The sequence below is a fragment of the Amborella trichopoda genome, chromosome 3 (assembly GCF_054954075.1).
Source record: "Amborella trichopoda isolate Santa Cruz 75 chromosome 3, AtrichopodaSantaCruz75HAP2 v2.0, whole genome shotgun sequence".
NCBI lineage: Eukaryota > Viridiplantae > Streptophyta > Magnoliopsida > Amborellales > Amborellaceae > Amborella > Amborella trichopoda.
The window spans coordinates 4,375,013-4,394,038 of NC_142338.1; the positions used below are offsets into that span (position 1 = coordinate 4,375,013).

The 19,026-nt window shown below is 34.8% G+C and overlaps 1 protein-coding gene across 4 annotated transcripts; it reads right to left on the bottom strand.

Moving 5' to 3' along the window:
- Positions 1–5,623: 5,623 nt before the first annotated feature.
- Positions 5,624–14,041, bottom strand: LOC18439859 (ribosome biogenesis protein BRX1 homolog 2). 4 transcript variants are annotated; one of them, XR_016052770.1, is made up of 10 exons: positions 13,677–14,041; positions 13,407–13,548; positions 11,677–11,755; positions 10,572–10,696; positions 9,653–9,724; positions 9,308–9,409; positions 8,969–9,095; positions 8,371–8,439; positions 8,183–8,281; positions 5,624–5,977 (listed from the first exon to the last, which is right to left on the bottom strand). XR_016052770.1 is itself a non-coding variant. In XM_006850015.4 (8 exons), the coding sequence occupies exons 1-8, from the start codon at positions 13,868–13,870 to the stop codon at positions 5,846–5,848; spliced, it is 942 nt and encodes a 313-aa protein (XP_006850078.1). In that variant the 5' UTR covers positions 13,871–14,041; the 3' UTR covers positions 5,624–5,845. The 4 variants fall into 4 exon arrangements, 1 of the variants encoding a protein (XP_006850078.1); XR_016052768.1 differs by lacking the exon at positions 9,653–9,724; XR_016052769.1 differs by lacking the exon at positions 8,969–9,095.
- Between the last annotated feature and the right edge of the window lie 4,985 nt (positions 14,042–19,026).

The following is a 19,026-nucleotide window of genomic DNA, read 5'->3' on the forward strand; positions in this document are numbered from 1 at the left end:
GCCCATTTAATAAAGGTGCAGGTCGATCTTAAACAATTAAAGTAGATGCATATCAAAATTTGGATAAAATATACATTTATGGTACAAAAGCCCTTATGATAGCTCAGAAGTCTATTTTTCATCCCTAATTTTGAATATGAACAACCCAAATGATGTATTACAAGATGCAATAATTTTAATATTTTAAAATTTTTTTTTTCTTCTATATTCATATATCTTGATGTTGAAATGATCAATTGTAAGGTTTCTTAATATCAAAACAACTTTTTAGATAACTTTTTGAGGTGCACCTTACTTATAATATAAATTTATATAAAGTAAATTTATATAAAGTTGACATCTTGCATGAAGTTTTTCCTTAACGTAAGTATCCCTACCTTTAGATGTTACCAAAGGAACAGTGAAGAGGAAGATGCATCCTGGGCATATGTGGTTGATGTTGCACAATGGGGTGATGCCAAAGTATAGCAGCGTATGACTCAAATCCAATTACCAGTCATAACATGAACGCTTGAAATAAGTTAGGGCCCGTTGGAAATAGGCCCAACAACCCTATTCTTTAATGGAGTTATCAGGAAATAATGGAAATTCCACAATCCGTGGGGGATCATAGGGCTTTTGCCATTAAAGGACTTACTTAATGGGAAAGGTTAAGTGGTAGTACCTCGACATTTTAGTCATCAAGTTGTGGTTTTCAGTCATACTGACACCACATTACTAATACCTTCAAAAAACTTAACTCCTAAAATATTTGAAAATGACCGAATGTGAAGGCAAAAATTGAGGAGGTGCTTAATTGTTTAATGGATGTCGATGTTAGGATCCAAAACTCTTGTGTTTTATCGGAGGAGTTAGCTGTAGCTAGAAGCTCCAAAATTAGTGAGCTTCATGAACTTCGAAAGGTAGAAGAGGTGTACTACAAGCAACGATCTAGGATCAAATGGCTTAAGGAAGGTGACTTAAATATTAAATTCTTTCATGCCACTGCTAATGCTAGGATACGTCAAAATGATGTTTCTGGGCTTTTAATTGCAAGTGTGGACCCTGAAAATTTAGAAGGGATGTCTAATGCAATGGTGATCATTTCAATAAGGCTTTTACAACAGAGGTTAGGATCACACCTCGCCTGTCTAGGGTGGATTTTAGTCGTCTTAATGATGTTTCTATGACATTACTTGAGAGGGATGTGTCCTTAGAAGAATTAAAAAAGCAGTGTTTGGTCTCCCGAGGAATAAGGCTCCAGGACCAGATGGATTTCCTTTGTTATTTTTTCGCAAATTTTGGAATTTGACTTCCTTAGTACTATTGGATATGGTGTGTGGTTTTTTACAAAAGGGGGAACTTTTCAAAGCGGTTAATTCTGCCTATATCGCTCTTATCCCTAAATAATTGATCATCGGGTGCTTGGGAGATTTGAGACCTATTAGCCTTCTCTTAAGTATTTACAAAATCATTGCTAAGGTTTTGGCTGAAAGACTCAAGACGGTTTTACTGAAGGTTATTGTGGGATCATAATCTGTTTTCTTCAAGGATCGAATGATTTCTAATAGTGTTTTGATTGTTCAGGAGTGTATTCATTCTAGATCTGTTAGTGGTGGTGCAGGGGTTGTGATCAAACTGGATATAGAAAAACTGTATAGAATATTCTTCTTGAAATTATGAAAAATATGGGGTTTGGGGAGAAATAGAGAAATTGGATGTTTGGATGCCTATCCTCTACACATTTTTCAATACTTTTCAAAGGCAGTCCTACTGGCTTTTTTGGTACTTCGCGAGGGCTTCGTCAAGGGGACTCATTATCTCATTTTCTGTACACCATCTATGCTGAATGCTTTAGTCGTATTCTTTGCAATGTCTAAACAAAAGGACATTTTAAAGGCTTTCAAATGCCGAACAATGGTTCTTACATTTCGCACTTGCAGTATACAGATGATACGCTGTTATTTTGTGAGGCCAATTGTGAGCAAGTGGAAAATATTGCAACTTTCTTGCAATGCTGTGAAGTGGCTTTAGGGTTAAAAGTGAAAATTGAAAAATCAGCAGTAGTTGGCATTAATTGTGTTGATTCTTCAATGTGTGTTATTGTAGGGGTTTTTGGATGTAAGGTGGATTTTTTCCCTATTTGGTATTTAGGAATGCCAATCTCAGATAGACGTCTTCCTATTGCTATCTGGGATAAAATCATTCAAAGAATTCAAGTCAAGCTGGACCTTAAGAAGTTTAAATATTTGTCTTTGGTAGGAGGATTATCTTGATTAAAGCATGCTTATCTAATTTGCTTACCAAATGTCGTTGCTAATGACTCCCCCTCTGGTGGCAAAAAAAATCGAGACACTGAGGTGCAAATTCCTCTGGGGATCCTTTGATAACTCCAAGAAGTTCCACTTACTTCGATGGGATAGGATGTGCACTCCTCTGAGGGAAGGTGGATTGGGTTTAAGAAATATTTCATTGGTTAACCAAGCACTGCTATGTAAATGGTGGTGGCGTAGTCTAAATTTCAAAGATCAGCTATGGTATCAAGTCAACATTGCCAAGTATGGAGAAGACAGTTTTCATATGTGGGCTGCTTTAAGAAGTGGTACAAGGGGAGTGTCTTATTGTTGGAGATCTATTAATTACTGTAAGAGTTTGATTCATAGGGATATTAGATGAAATTTGGGAAGTGGGCCAAATATTTCCTTTTGGCATCATAAATGGCTTGGTGACACCCCACTTAAGTATTTGTTTCCTTTGGTTTACCAGCATATGAAAAATTCTGATGCTGTTGTATTTGACATATTTGTATTAAGGGGAAATCAGGTTGATTGGAATATTGTCCTCCCCTATAATAGAATCTCAGAAGTGGTTTTTTAGGAATATGTTCAACTGCTTGCCCTCTTACAAGAAGTCTATATCCCGCAAGTTGCTTCTGATGAGGTAATTTGGGAGCATGCTTCTGATGGAGTTTTTTCGGTTAAATCTATGTATAATTTGCTCTTTCATCACTGATGGAAATGGTCTATGCTGGAAATTGTAGCAATACGAAAATGGCATGTACCACCCAAGGTCAAAGCTTTTTTGTGGCTGGCTGTGCAAGATAAGGTGCTCACGGTTGATAATCTCATCAAACGAGGTAACATGTTGCCAAATATCTGTTTATTATGCAAGAATGACGTTGAAACAGGGGCCCATTTGTTATCGCATTGTCCTTTTACCCTACAAATTTGGCACTGGTTTTTTGTCCAATTGGGAAGTTCTATGACAATGCCTGTGGCTGTACAAGGGATTATTTCAAATTTAGCAGTTTTGTGGCTGCCACCAATTGGTGTGGTTTTATGGCAAATTTCGAGAGGCATTCTTCTATGGGATGTTTGGAAGGAGAGAAATATAAGGGTGTTTGATGGGATTAGTTTGTTTGTGGGCTGTGTGTTGGATAAGATCTTACATTTCGTCTGGCTATCTTGCTCTATTACAAAAATAGGTAAAGATATTCTCGAGATGGATGTGAGAAGAAAACTTTCAAACATCCTTAAATTGAAACTTTTTACCTGCAGGCCTTAGGGTAGATGGACACCACATTTGTTTGGGGTTTTCAAATTAAATTTTGATGGGAGTTCTCTAGGAAACCCAGGTCCTACTGAATTTGGAGGTGTTCTGAGAGATTGGAATGGAGTAGTGATATTTTTTTATGTTGGACCTTTGGGTGTTAAAACTGCTAATTCCTCGGAGATGATGGCTCTTCTTCATGGGCTGAAACTGTTCACTGCTAGAAATTTTGGCATGCCTTGTATAGTGGAAGGTGATTCTCTTAATGCCATTAAGTGGTGTAAGTTGGACCAAAAACCACCTTGGGAAATCCGGTCTCTTTTGTTGGAAATTTTGGACTTATCTAGACCTCTTATTTGCTCTTTTGTTCATGTCTTTCGTGAGGCCAACGATTTGGCAGATTCTTTTGCCAAAGGTGGAACCACTTTATTTGAGATTTTAGTCTCTGACTTTATAATTTCTTTTAGTTCCTTATCAATAAAGCTTTGAACTTTTATCAAAAAAAAAAAATTGAAAAAATAGGTAGGTACCGTCTTCCCCATTGAATTACCTAAAAAAAAAAGACACAGTGAGTCAGCCTATTCACTTAATTTTTTATGTAGAATTGTACACAATGAGACCATTTATCTTTCATATAAGGTGGTTACAATTACTAACAACCATCCGATATGAAATTTGATAGCTTGGGTATGTCACAAAGTTCGAGAAAGTTTCTGTTGAAATTTGAGCTTGGTCAATGGAATAAATGCAACTACCCAATTTCATATTCAATGGTCAAAATTAATTGTGACCACTTTGTACCAAATATAATCTGTCTCATTCTATACTTTTTCTTTTTTTTGCAGCTTAAATGCATCACACATCCTAGACAAGTTAAAATGAATAGTAGAATCTTTATTTTTCCCAAAAATCACAATTTTTTAATTTTTTTTTTAAAAAACTCTAGATTCATATCATGATTGAGATTAAGAAACCCTAAAATTTTAGATCCAAAATCCATCTAGCCAAGGTACACACATAAATAGGTGAATTGGCTCACCAAACACTTTTGTCACTTACCCAAAAAAAACAAACACGTTTGTCTTTAGCAGGATAGGCCCAGCCCAAACAATATGCACGTGGGCTTTGCCGTTAGCCCGATCCTCAGAACAACCAGGGTTCTTGAAAACAGGCCCGGCTTAAAGCATGCTGGCCAGCCGGATCCATTTAGCAAATGTCCTTTAACAAGCGCGCTTACAATTTTTCAGGGGGAAAAAATAAACACATGATCTACAAGTGCAAACTGGACGCTTACACCCAAGGAAAATCGTCGTTTGGTGTATTATTTCTTGGACCACGACATTTGAAATATTGTGAACCCATCGAAGTTACCAATCTTAAAAACTAAACATAAGAGCCAAATTCGCACTCGAAAACTCCCTAAACAAAATCGCGCCTCAAGAGTAAACACTGGCCATCCAATTTTGGATCCAATATCTACCAACAAAAAAAACAAAATAGAATATGCACCGTAAAATCCCCTAAAAATAGTTAAGTCAGTTTGCATTGGTGCATTGGCTGAGGCATCAAAACCCCAATATTCATGGGCCTGATTACCTCATCAATGCATATAACTCAAATACGAAAACCCAAAATTTATTGAACCCAATCCTCAGTTGTGAAATTGTATCTATAATTCATACAAAGATGTTGAGATGGATGAATAGCAAAAAATAAAAGATAGAATCTTAAATGAATAATACATTAAGAACTTTAAGTATAGCTCTAATAGGAAAGAAAATAAATTTAAATAAGCTGATCGCAATACAACAATTGAAGTGCAAGTTAGTTCAAGTGGACGGTTAAAAAAAAAAGTAAAGAATAGGCCAAAAATGATATGGTTAAAATAATGAGAAAAGATATAATGACTTATAGCTTCACTTGCGGGTACGGTCTTTGATAGAATAAAATGATGGCCTACCCCAAAAAGTTGGAAAAAGGATCCAATGATCATGATCATGACCTATAATTCATGCAAAGGAACCCACTCAGTTTTTTGAGTCTGTACCTATAATACATGCATCGCATCTATTATTTCAGGGATTGAATCCATGTAGGCTAAAATTCAAAATTGATTCCTCCAGAAGAAGTCCTCAAAAAAGAATTCAATATCTCACTGTAGGAAAGCAGCTAAAAACCACTGTTTTCTTCCTAGATAATTACTTTCACATGTAAATCCAGGAACAACAAAGAAGACAGCTTAAACACATTTGAAGTCTCACTCCTTGCATATATCTGCAAACTCATCAGGTTCCACAGCTGAAACACATTTCAAGTCTCACTCCTTCCATATGCCTGCAAACTCATCAGGTTCCAATGGATTCGATTCTTCATGCATTTTCCTCTTCTTCTTGGCTTTGATCTTCTTTGCATATTTACCAGCTTTCTTTCTCTTCCCCAATGCACGTATCTAAAGTAAAGATCAACAAGAACATCCTAAGGCTCCCAATTGCAATGCTGACTTGTACAATTACAATTGAAATTATGTAGAACTACCAAAAGATTAAATGCTTCAGAAAGACATCAGCAACTCATTGGAAACCACAGAAACATAGCTAAACTTCATTGACAGGTGCAATACCATCATGCCAAAAAATGATATCTTTCTTTGCCATAAGAAGCCATTTGAATAAACAATATAAAATCTATAGAACTCAATGATTAATTTTCAAGAACAACAAGAAAAGCATTCTGCAAGTTCACTTGCCCTATGTGTGGTTTCTTGGACATTTTTTGGAAGAGAAATCTACATGTCCTATTTCATTATTTGGGCCATTATGCTCCATTTCATAAGTAAAAAGAATGTGTTTTCATTCTTTGACATATGTCACTATTGATACATGATTAAGTATCAAAAGCTTCTTGGAAGCATGTAAAAGTATCGTCAATTTTTTAATGTTTATACATTAAAAAATAAAATTGGGAAATAAACAAAGGATCTGTTTGGATGTGCCCATAAGCCACATGCACAAGGCAGGCTTATCGGTTATGAGGACCTCTTGTTCTTTTAAGGAAATGACACCATTGCAGATATGTGCCTGTTGTGCACAAAAATCAGTGGAAAATCTTGGCATCAACGAGCCTTTGCGTGTAAGCCCACCTTGTGCGGTGCTTAAGGACACACCAAAACAGGGCCATAGTACATAAATTTTATTTATGATATGTCAGAAAACACATCCAGAACAGGACTTATAATGTACACCATCAGGAGCGAATTGTATGTTTGGTCCCTCAGGCAATTCCCCACAAAAGTCCTCGATCTGAAATTCTGGGATCCACTTTAAATCACTAGATAAGCAGTTCTAAAAAAGAGGGCGAAGAGTGTGGGGGGGGGGGGGAGGTGGGGGGAAGAAGAGGAGTATGGGTTCTTATACACCTAGATCTAACCATCCAAATTTGATCCCAGGGCATGACTTTTTCAGGCACTTCCAGAGTGCAAATGCATTTTTTTTATTAGGTTGGTCCTGGGTTGAATAGGTTACATCCCCCAAATTTTGGGTCCTAAAAATGTTCCTAACTAGGGTTTGCCCAAAGGAGCAAGCAAACGCAAGTCTTGCTCCCTCGAGAGCATATAATCTTTCAGCATCTAGAAAATATATTACATAAGCTTAAATGCAAGCATACTAGTATCTTGTTTTCCAGTAATTATTTAAAATATAAGAGCGGTTTAGTAGGGAGCTTATTCAGACACGCACTTTTCAAGTATCCACCCACTGCTTTTGATCCTGCCACCAAGAATGAGGGTGGGAATGCTAAAGAATGACTGATTTTCCCACCGACAGTGTTCGAAGGAAAATGATTGAATATGCTTTCTTCTAGTATTATGCATTCTTATCCATCATCTTTTCTCCGAGAATCAATTAACAGAGGTTATGAAAAATTACTATATGTACACCTGCTGTCATTTTTATTTTGAAGCATTAGACTAGACTAGCCCTTCAAGAGTTCAAAGAGCACCAAAGGAATCAAACGTGAACACAGAAATAGTATTTCACATACATGGAGAAGACTTATTTAGAGTATGTAGAATCATGAAACATCCTCTATCCCTATAGAGCACACATCTTTTGAAGAATAAAATATCAAGAAACATTTTACTTTTTTATTACTTCTGTATTTTCACTTTTCAGAAAAGGATAAGGTCATATAGATATGGAACATTATTCTATCCATACGGAGCACACATTGTTTGAAGAATAAAATATAGAGCAACATTTTACTTTTTATTACTTCTGTATTTCACTTATCAGAAAAGGATAAGGTCATCTATATTTTTGATGCAAGAAAATGTCTACAGCCCTTCTGACTCGGGAGCTTATAGGGGTGATTCTCCAAAATCCTACAGAAAAACATAGAACTTAATGCAAATTTGCAAGGTGCCGATGAAGCACATATAGGATTAACCTCTGTTCAGAGAGGAGGTGAAGAAAACATTAAAAAGTTAAGTAACAGACGAGGTAAAGGCCAAAATCAAAGTACAAAGATATAGTAAAAGGGGAACATGAAACATCACTCCCAAAACCTATGACAAACCACTGCAGCTCAAAAGTTCAAGGCAAATGTAAAACAATGATTCACCACTGAGACTCAAAGTTCAAGGCAAAAGCAAGATTACCTGGTTTGGAGATATATATAATGGATTCTCATACAATGTCTGGCCTCCAAAACTGCCTCCAAAAATCTTGATGGGATTCAAGCAAAATCTGGGACCGACCTATACATGCCACAAACAGATCCAACTTAGAAGAAAAAAATAATGACATCAACTTAACGGATATCGTCAAGAAAAGAAAGTTTCCTGACCTCTACAAGAGTCATCTTGTCTAACCCTCCACGGTCGACTTTATCAATTTCATTGTGTGGAACAGAAATCTGAAATCAAGAAAAAGTAAACAGCAATACACCAACATCTTCTGTTTTTTCTTTTTTGCTTGTTTGATCAGTAAAACATAATAATAAAATATTAGAAATAGAAATAATAAGAAATAAAACAAAAAGTGAAGTCCTAATGAGAAGTTTCTATAAAAAGCCAAAACCATAAACTAAACAAATCCAATGTCATGATGTTTGGGATTTGGCAACAGTGTGTTTAGGTTTATATTATATCAGACAAACAATAAACAACACAAATTATTTTATATTGGAATTTAAACTACAGCCACCAAGAAGCAATACCAAGTTACCCACATATGCACAGCACGCACCTACAAACACATGCATAAAACACGAGCAGCCAACCACTTACCTACTAAATGAAGATCTACAAATTATGTGATGCCTGTGAAGCATAGACGAGCATATATCCAAAAAGCATGGGTAAAAGAGTCTCTATGAGTTTTATTGCACATAGAGTATAATGTCCAAAGGCTTAAAAGGAATTGTATACTGTAAGACCATTTACCTTTGGCACAAGAAGGTCAAAATCACTGTTAACTGTCGAATGTGAAACCTGACAACTTAGGGTGTGTCACAAATTTAAGAAATTCTTTTTGGATTTTGAGCATAGTCAATGGCACATCTCCAGCCACCTGATTCACATCACATGCCAAGGGTACCAAAGGTAAATTGTCTTATTGTATTACTTTTTTGGCTTAAAAACATAGGAACTGAGATTCGTATCAAACAAAATCTCCAAATAAATACGCTGCAGTTACTGGCACATGGTATGGTCTAAACTCTATAAATTGCAATAAGGAACTGCTCATTGATGTATATACTATGTACTATCATGAATATGCACCTGATAATTTCGAAACCATATGTGGTCGTCAAGGATCGAGAAAGCAAAGACATGGTCATAGAATGGTTTAGTTTTCTTGTGATCCTTGGGCGTTCCAAATATCTGCAGAAAATAACTCAATAGCCATGTTGGTTAGTGAGATCAGGTCAAAGAACAGTTCGAGATTCAGTTTGGCCAACAACTAGTATTGATAATCCAGAGCACCTAAATCTTTTCCAAAAAATTGAAGTACATAGACTAGATATAAGTTGCAAGAACAGGCAAAGGGAAAAAACAAAAAAAGGAAAACACTAGTAAGAAAAGGAATAAGAATGAAAACGCAAGTGAAAAAGCAGAGGAGAGCACCTTGAGATAAATAATTAGAAGGAGAGATAAGACAATGGAATGGAGCTCGGTTCTCAATCAAGAGAGTAGCACCTGTGCTCCGAAGCCAGACATTGGCCTCTCTTATTAGCTTACGAAAGAAGAAAACATTCTGACACTGTCCTAAAATATCTTCTCCATAATACAAAATAATCTATGATCTATGATCTTATCTTACCTTTTTTTTTTTTCCTTTTTTCTTTTTTTCTTTGTAACATTTGCATAGAAAGCTATACAGAATGCCAAGTTCCACTTTAGGGAGAAATATAAGACAATGAACGAAGTCATAGTACAATAAAAATGAGAAGTACAATTTGACCATATTAATCCGAGTAACTTAATTTGCCTAAAAAGACATGAGCAATAGGACTTGAGTGCCTCGCTTATTATTAAGCTATACCATTCTTCCAAGCCACTGGGTCTTTGTTTCAAACCTCTCCTTACCCGACTCAAAAATATCATAACAAATATAAAAAGGGAAAAGTTTATATAGTGTTGAGGCTCTGAACAATCAAATAAGAGCCTACCTCAAAAATTTCACTAGAAAAGGTTGTTTTGATGCCCAAATATCCTCAAATTGATCATCTCGACATCCAGATGCAGGGACATGAGAAAAATTGGATTTCAAGTCGTGGAAATAGTGTAGTTTGTGATGCATTTTTGGACCATCAATTTTCAATATTTTCAAGTTTTCATAGAGCTGTCGATCTACACTATTTTTGAAGCTTTAAAGTTTAAACTTTGTAAATAAAGATGAAAATATATTTTAAGGCTATCACAAAGATTTCCAATATTGAAACCACATTTCTCAACACTTTTTGAACGTAGGCTCTAATTTGATTGTTTAAAGCCTAGGCTCTATACAAACTGCACCTGTATAAAAAAAAGAGAAAACACACACCTGAGTGATCATCTCTTTCAAAAGTTGCCAATGAGGTTTCATATCAAAATTGGTTGAGAAAGTCAAAATAGGCCTTGAACACTTCAAATGATTACCAGTCAGCTTCAGTTCTTCCATTGTGTGTACTAGAAGCAAATATATTACAACTTTAATAAGATGATAAGAAAATGGTCAATATTAAAAAATTTGTTTCATACGAATTGGGCTTGGGCTTGGGCTTGGGCTTGACTAGTCGGCAGTTGATGTTAGCAGTGCTACATCTCAAGTTTGATTCCTACAGCTGAATTACCCAAAAAATAAAAAAAGGAGTATTTCATTGAAACCTGAAACAGTAAATAAGCAGAATCTCCTTTTTAAAAGAGCGCAAACTTATGCAAATACCAGTAGCCAGTGACACCCAAAATAATTTTGAAGGTTTACAAAATAATAAGCAGACTCTCCTTTTTAAAAGAGCACAAAATTATGCAAATACCAATAGCCAGTGATACCCAAAATAATTTTGAAGGTTTACAAAACATAAAAGTTTTTTTTTTTTTTTATAGTGTTAACCTCGTATTAGTGTATACAGTATACAAAAACTGCCCAACCCAATGGCACAAAAAAGCCACAGAGAACATGGCAAAAACAAAACTATACAAGCCAAATTACATAGGAACAGTTATGGTTACAAACCTAAGGCCCAATTTCAATGCACCTTTTTGGCAGTGTAAACAAATCTCCCCTATATTTGCGCCTAAGAGGGTGACGTGCCCGCTTGGCATGCTAGCATTCACGGTGCTACTAAAATTTTGGAAACCTTCTTATTAGCAAAACACCACTAATAAGTGTTGTTTTGCCCTTAGTTAAGCGATTCTCAAAAAAAAAAGAGTTGTTTTGCCCTTATAGCTAAAAGAGGAGAAATTTCCTTCTCCTCTATCCCCAGAAATTGGATAGTCTTTCAATTGGTTGTGGCCATTGAAGACTACCTACTTTCACAATTGCTCATAAAGGCAACTAAAGAAACCTGGATATGACTACTAGGAAGTCCAAATGGAACCTAAGTATGGCTAGGAATTTTTAACTACTGGCTAAAAACTTCGATAGCTTGCTAACACAACAGCCATACCTGCATTAACCAAGAATTTCACAGATGGACCATTGGAGCACTTCGCCATCCAAAGGTATAGATCTTTCTGTTTCCTACACTGGAAGCAAATCATATACTGAATTAGCACAAAAACAAAAGCCTGCAAAAGAATATATTAGTTGCATTTGAGCCATTTATGCATTACTCGTAGACAAATGGAAGACTATACATGTTATTTTTTTAACAGAAGACTGTCAACAACAATAAGAAAATGTCATCTTTCCTCCAAGAGCCATATGACAAGGAGCTATCAAATGACCATTCAGGAAATTACAAAAAGAATGATCTCTTTAGCACCATGCTCGTATAGACTGCAAACCATAAACCAAGAGCAGACTATGAATTTTGGTGCTCCTTAAGTTATAAGTCAAGGCCAGCTTTTAGAAAACATGCTTATTTGAAAGGGTATGGCTATGAGCCTATGACATGCACATGCTCCTCCAAAACACACACACACTCACTCTTATTAAGACACATAAGTATATAGATACTTAAACACGGAATAAGTGCACATAAAACATACAAATTCAATGTCAGGGTACAAGTGCAAGCATGCTTATGGGTCCCTGTTGTGTTGTATAGACTGCAAAATTATGTTACAAGAGCAGACTATGATTTCGATGCTCACTCACTAAAAACATAAGTTCGTTTTGCCTGTCAAAAGTATGCTTATCAAAAAATGTATCATCCAAGGCCCTCCTCAATATGTAGCAGAGAAATTCCCCTTTGGAAAACTTTCTCCAATGCTGAGTCAAGACACTTCAAGGACAAGCTTTTTCATGAAGTGAGGGATTTATGACATATAGACAGATCTGGGCAAAGTTTTAGTAGGAAAGAAAATGCAGGATTCAAGTTATAGATCAAGAAAGCAAACTACGATGCTATTGCCATCCACAATTAAAACCCATGGGCATTACTGCTCATTGCATTAGCATACAATGGAAAATTGAATTCATAACATCGTAGGCCTCTGTCTCTGATTGATCTCTTCTTTCTTCAATAGCTCCTATTAATAGACACTCAAACAAACACTTTTAGATATAGCCTATAGTAAGAGAAAATTGATGGTGAAACAAGAGAAATTTCTGGACTGACAAGATAAAAGGTAGTTTGTGTATACGAAAGAAGGTAACTCAGCCATCCACACCAATCATCAACATTACAAATAAAAAAATACTAGTTGGGACATCTAGGGAGGCTATAATTTGGTAAGCATGTTAAATGCTAAATCTTTCAAAGCTAAGATGCATTACAGTGGCTGGGGACACATTTTTTCATTTCAAAGCCTTGCAACTTTAAGTGCTTATGCGAGGCAAGAAGGTGGGTACAATAAATATTTCATGCACTAGCCATTTTCACACTTCAAATGAATCAATCATCATAATATTCTAAGATAGATTTATCCCAAAGATGCAAACTACCAACCTTATCACTTTCTTGAAGAGAAAAACAATTCAAATATCTAAAATAGAGGGTGCACCACAACAGAAATAATATCCAGCTGATTTTATCAATTAAAAAACGCTGTTATTTTTTAGGGAACAAAATAATTAACTGACACAAAAATTCTTTTAACAAGAACAAACAAAGCCCCTATGAGGTTTTATCAGATAAAAATCTCTAGTAAGAGAAAAAAAAAAAAACTCAAGAAATAAAATACATTAAAAAACAACCAATCTCACTGAAATATGAGCTCAAGAACAGGTTACCTCAAAGAACAAACCACACGAGCAATTTCGCAACTCCACGAGTTCGTTTAATGTGCCTCCTTTGCTCGCTTTTGATTCCACCTTGCTATCTTTCTTACAATGGGGCAAAAGTGACACTATATTCAACATCAAATGCCGATACCTAAAATCCAGACAAACAATAGAAAAGAAAAATTATACATTCATAAATTTTCTATAAAACAAAGAGCTTAAAAATCACAAAGTAAGTTGTTTGCTAATATAGTGAAAATACATGAAAATGTCCATTACCGATAAATGATTCTTCGGGAGCTTGTGACTAGGACCTTCTCTTTGTTTCTGAAAACTGGAGAAGAGAGAGGTTCACCATTTTTGCTCATTTCCTTCCAGCCAAGTAAGGTTCTCTGTGGTCGCAGAGGAGCTTCTTTCTCTACTTTTTCAGTTGAATGAGGCTCCATTTCTGCTTGTTTACGCTTCTTCCCCATTTAATTCCTTAAACTAAGAGAACTTCTTCTCTTCCGTCCCAGATTTTGTGCAAATTGAAGCGTTTCTAGGATGGTAGAGAATCAGAGAAGCGGGAGTGTATAAGATCAGGAACAGTTCATGCGTTTTAATCGCAACATCGAAACTAAACTTTCAAAACCCTGTATCAGAACACTTATGGAAAACCCTAAAAATCCATGATAAATGGTGCAGGGGGTTTAGGTGCGTCAGCCGATGCACCGATTCAAGTGCGGTCTCTTTCAAAAATACCTCAGGTGGCTTCTCGACTTTAAATTCTACACGTCCATATGAATTTCGGGAAAAAAAAGAAAATTGAACTTTAAAATGGTTAAGAAAATTTAAAATAATCTCTTGAAAACAAACGAATTGAACCTCGAAGGTACTCTGGTAATCTTTGAGGCTCAAGTCCCATATTTTTTTTATATTCTTAGGGGAAATTTATCTAAGAGACGAATTATTGATAGGAAAATTGTTTTATGCGGGTTGGATTGAACAGTCCAAAAAATGTAAAGCATCTCTCTTAAAGATGGATGTAAATAGGTGTTCCATCTAAAAACAATGCAAACTAACCATCCAAATGTTTTCTTACTGTAGTTATTATTTTTAGTTTTTTTAATTTATTTATGTATTCATATTCATGATCTCCATGTTAGAGATTACATGTCTTATAAATTAAGTCCAATAATCCATCTCAAAAATAGATTTATTAATAAGCCCATATTTTTACATACGAGGGCTTGGCCACATAGAAACTAGGTCCTTAATAATATTTGGAAAATTGCTTTATCCGGGCTGGACCGCATTGCGACATATGCGGTCCAAAAAGTGTAAAGCATCCATCTCAAAGATGGATGCAAGTAGGTGTTCCATCTAGAAACAATGGAAACCAACGGTCCCAATGTTTATTTACTAGAATTACTATTTTTAGTTTTCTAAAATTTATTTATTTTTTCATATTCATGATCTCTATGTTAGAGATTATGGGTCCTTAAAAATTAAGTCTTAAAATCCATCTAAAAAATAGATTTATTAAGAGACCCACACTTCTAAATATGTGAGCTTGACTACATAGAAACCGTGTCCTTAATATTTAACTTATTTTTATCTATTCTAACTCAATAGCATATATTTTTATGGATGTTTTGATATTAAATCAAAAGCTATAGGTAAATAATTATAGGCATTTTAAAATATTATATTACATTGTTAATTTCTTATGGGTAATTTGATAATTTTTTATTTTTAATATTTTTATTTTACCTCTAGTACAAAACATTCAATATTTGTGCAAAACTCTTTTTCTTATGAATTAGATAGAAGTTGAGATGTGTAACTATGGCAATTCAGATATTCAATTTTTGAATTACCATTTCAGTTAAAAAAAAAAGAAGGGATTGTATACAATGAGACCATTTACCTTTTGTACAATAAGGTCACAATTACTTACAACCATCAGATGTGAAATTCGATAGCTTGGGTGTGTCATAAAGTTCGAGAAACTTTCTTTGGAACTTTGAGCTTGGTCAATGGAATAAATGCAACTACCCAATTTCACATCCAATTACCAAGATTAGTTGTGACTACCTTGTACCAAAGATAAATAGTCTCATTATATATTTTCCCCCAAAAAGTATCGTATAAGTGTTGACAGTTATAGAAACCATATATTAAGTTTCCTATCTTGTATATTACAAAATATTGAAGTTTACTAAATTGAGTTTCGTATTTTGTGAATGACTATTGTAATGGAATTTGTTCCCTAAAAGGCAAGAGTTGTAAGTCTATAAATATTTGATAAACCAAAGCAAACCCTATTAATGAGATATTGGTTTACCTTCCATGGACGTAGGTATTATTGTAGAACAACATATATGTGTCGTTGGCTTTTCTCTATCCCTCATTACTATTTCTTTTATTGCGAATTCAATAGTAATTACTTTAGACATCCATCTTTTTCTCAACCTTAACAAAAAAAGAAAAGTAGTTGTGACACTTAATCTCTACGTGCTCTTTCACTTGAACAATTGACATGTGTGGAGAGATTCTGACATCTCATATCCGAACTGCTTCTTTCACCCAAAGTAAAAATCCTATGATTAGACTCGTGCATAAGATTTTAATTTTAGTTTTTTTGAAAATTTGATTAATTTCAAAATTTGAGAGCCTATACTTCTCATCATCACACATTTATAAAATTATAATTGTAGAATAATTAGTTTAAAAATTTAGTGAGGAGATTATATTTTAGGCTCTTCTCATCATCACACATTTATAAAATTATAATTGTAAAATAATTAGTTTAAAAATTTAGTGAGGAGATTATATTTTAGGCTGATTCTCATGGACTTGGATATTGCACTTATCATAAAAGAGTTGCACCTCTCACTTTAGCTTTTGGAAATTAGTGAAGGAGTTCACGTTCCTTGTAAAGGGCTTGATTGAAGGATTTGGTACTGGAAAGGAGTAGGATCTTCTTGATTCACTAGTTATTTAATATTTCTTTGCTAGCTCAATTGGTTTTTGAGTAATGTTTCAAAAAGTGGTTTTGTGTAATGTTTTAAAACCAAATCAGTGGGGTGGATCGTTCACCTATAGGGTTGCGTTAGATTAATGGTCCAAATGTTTTCTTACTAGAATTATTGTTTTTATCCTTTAAATTCTATTTATTTTTCATATTCATGATCTCCATGTTAGAGATTACATGTCCTTAAAAATTAAGTCTTAAAATCCATCTCAAAAATAGATTTATGTGGGCTTGACCACATAGAAACTGGGTCCTTATCTAAATACACTTGTCAATTATTCAACATTTTACCTTTTTCAATCATATCAACTCATGATCATGTGTTTTTTATCGGATTTTTTAGATTAAATCAAAAGATATGAGTAAAACATTAGAAGGTTCATCTTTTAAGTGCATTTTGATAATTTTTCAAAAAAAAAAAAAAGACTAAATATTAACAAAGAAACTTGAGTTCATAACATTCAACTTTTCTGAAATGCAGGTTTGTTGTGGAAATAGTATTTCAAGATCACCAAGCTCTTTCCTCAATGTAAATTTGTTAGTTAACGGGGATCAAATAACCAAATGCAATCTCATTACAAACTCCACCTATGAAATAAATGGTCGGTCAGTGAATAGGTACAATATTTTGTAGAGATAAAGATAGTTGAAGAGATAGAGATAGTTGATAATAGTTTTTAATTTTAAGTTATCTTATATTTGATGTAGATATCTTTATTGATAATACTAGATTAGTTCGTCATTATTAATAATTGATTAGCCGTATATGTATACGGGACTTTTTATATTCTTAACAATTAATCCATCCATAGAGATTTATCTGGAGGATTCCGAATTTTAGCCGTATAGGTATACGGTACTTTTTATATTCTTAACAATTAATCCATCTACAAAGATTTCTAGAGGATTCAGAATTTTAACATGGTATCAGAGCTTCTAGAAATAGTTGAGGATATAAAGATAGTTGATGATAGTTTTTTAAGTTCTCTTGTATTTGATGTAGATATCTCTCTTGATACGACTAGATTAGTTCGTCATTATCAATAACTAATTAGCCGTATATGTATACGGGACTTTGTATACTCTTAACAATTAATCCATATAGAGAGATTTCTCAAGAGGATTCAAAATTTTAACATAACGAAATTATGAAAAACCCCAATACTACACTTTCCATTCAACTTGCTCCCAACTTAACTTTTTCTCTCACTTTTCTCCCCAAAATACACTTTCTATGTAAATATGCCTCAACAAAAGAATAAATAAAAAAATGCCTAAATTACATGTTCTTATTTTACCTTACCCACACCTCTCTCTCCTCTATCCCACCAAAATATGGGCTCCAGACTGTGTAAGTATGGTCCAGCAGTAGGGCTTCGGTACTGTGTAAAAATGCGGTCTGACAGTAGGTCTTCAATACGGTTCGGCCGTTTCTGGTCCAGCAGTAGGGCTTCGGTACTGTGTAAAAATGCGATCTGACAGTAGGGCTTCAATACGGTTCGGCCGTTTCAAAGTACTGTCCGACAGTTGCAAATGGTGGTTTGGCAGTTACAAAGGGCAGTTCGGCAGTACTCAGTTTCGGTTCGGTAGTTGTCTTAAGGCGGTCCGACTCTTGGACAACCTTAAATCTGACAAAAGTGATTTTTGTGTGAGCATTTCCGTCTAAAAAACAAACTTTTTCCCTCGGAGGTATTTGCATAAAAAGTTTGTTTTGGAAAAAAAGGGAAAGAAAAAATCAAGTTGGGGGTAAGTTGCATAGAAAATATGGTCTTAAAGGATTTTGTAATTTTTCCTATATTTTACGATGATTCATTGACTACATGGGCTTGTGTTAACGTTAAAAAAAATAAAAATGCCATTTGCTACGTGGACATTGAAGGTTTTCACATGCAGTTGAACTGGCAGCTTAGGAATCGGGCTTCGGCTTAAGTAGTAGCAGTTCACATTAGAAACCCTACATTTTAAGTTTCATTCCTACCACTGAACTACCCCACAAAAAACTAATAAATAAATTGGCAGTTCCAAACAGAGGGCAATAATGGTAGTCACCCCTTCCATGCGCTATGGAGCCGAAAGGTTAAGAGATTTGGACTTCCAAAGCCGAAACTTCCATCAAACAAACATTACCCTAAATGATCAAATGTACATCACATGAACCTCTACTAAACAAGACCTCCAAACCTAATCAGCAGGGTAGTTTAAAATGAAAATTCGCCTATTTATTGAAAATAAATTTGTTTAGAGAAATCATTTATCATCTCAAATCTTGGATGTCAATCTATCCGCGGAGTAATAGCAGGTGTGTATCGTTAATCTCAAAAATATGATGTGATTTGATTATAAACATAGAGTGACAAAGGCTAGAATTTAGGGTGTAAGGACCAAACTTAATGGAAATTTTACTACTTAAAATTGTTCCTCATTAGGCCTTTCAAACCTGACAAAAATAAGAAAATTGGACACTTCAGCTTGCTAAAATCTTAGAGGGCATTAATTAAAAGAAATGATCCTATAGGACCTTCCCCCACCCATGTGTGTAGGACCTCCCAAAGGATCACCATTAAGTTTGATATGGATCTTTAGAAAAGTCAAATCCCGTGTGATAACTTTTTT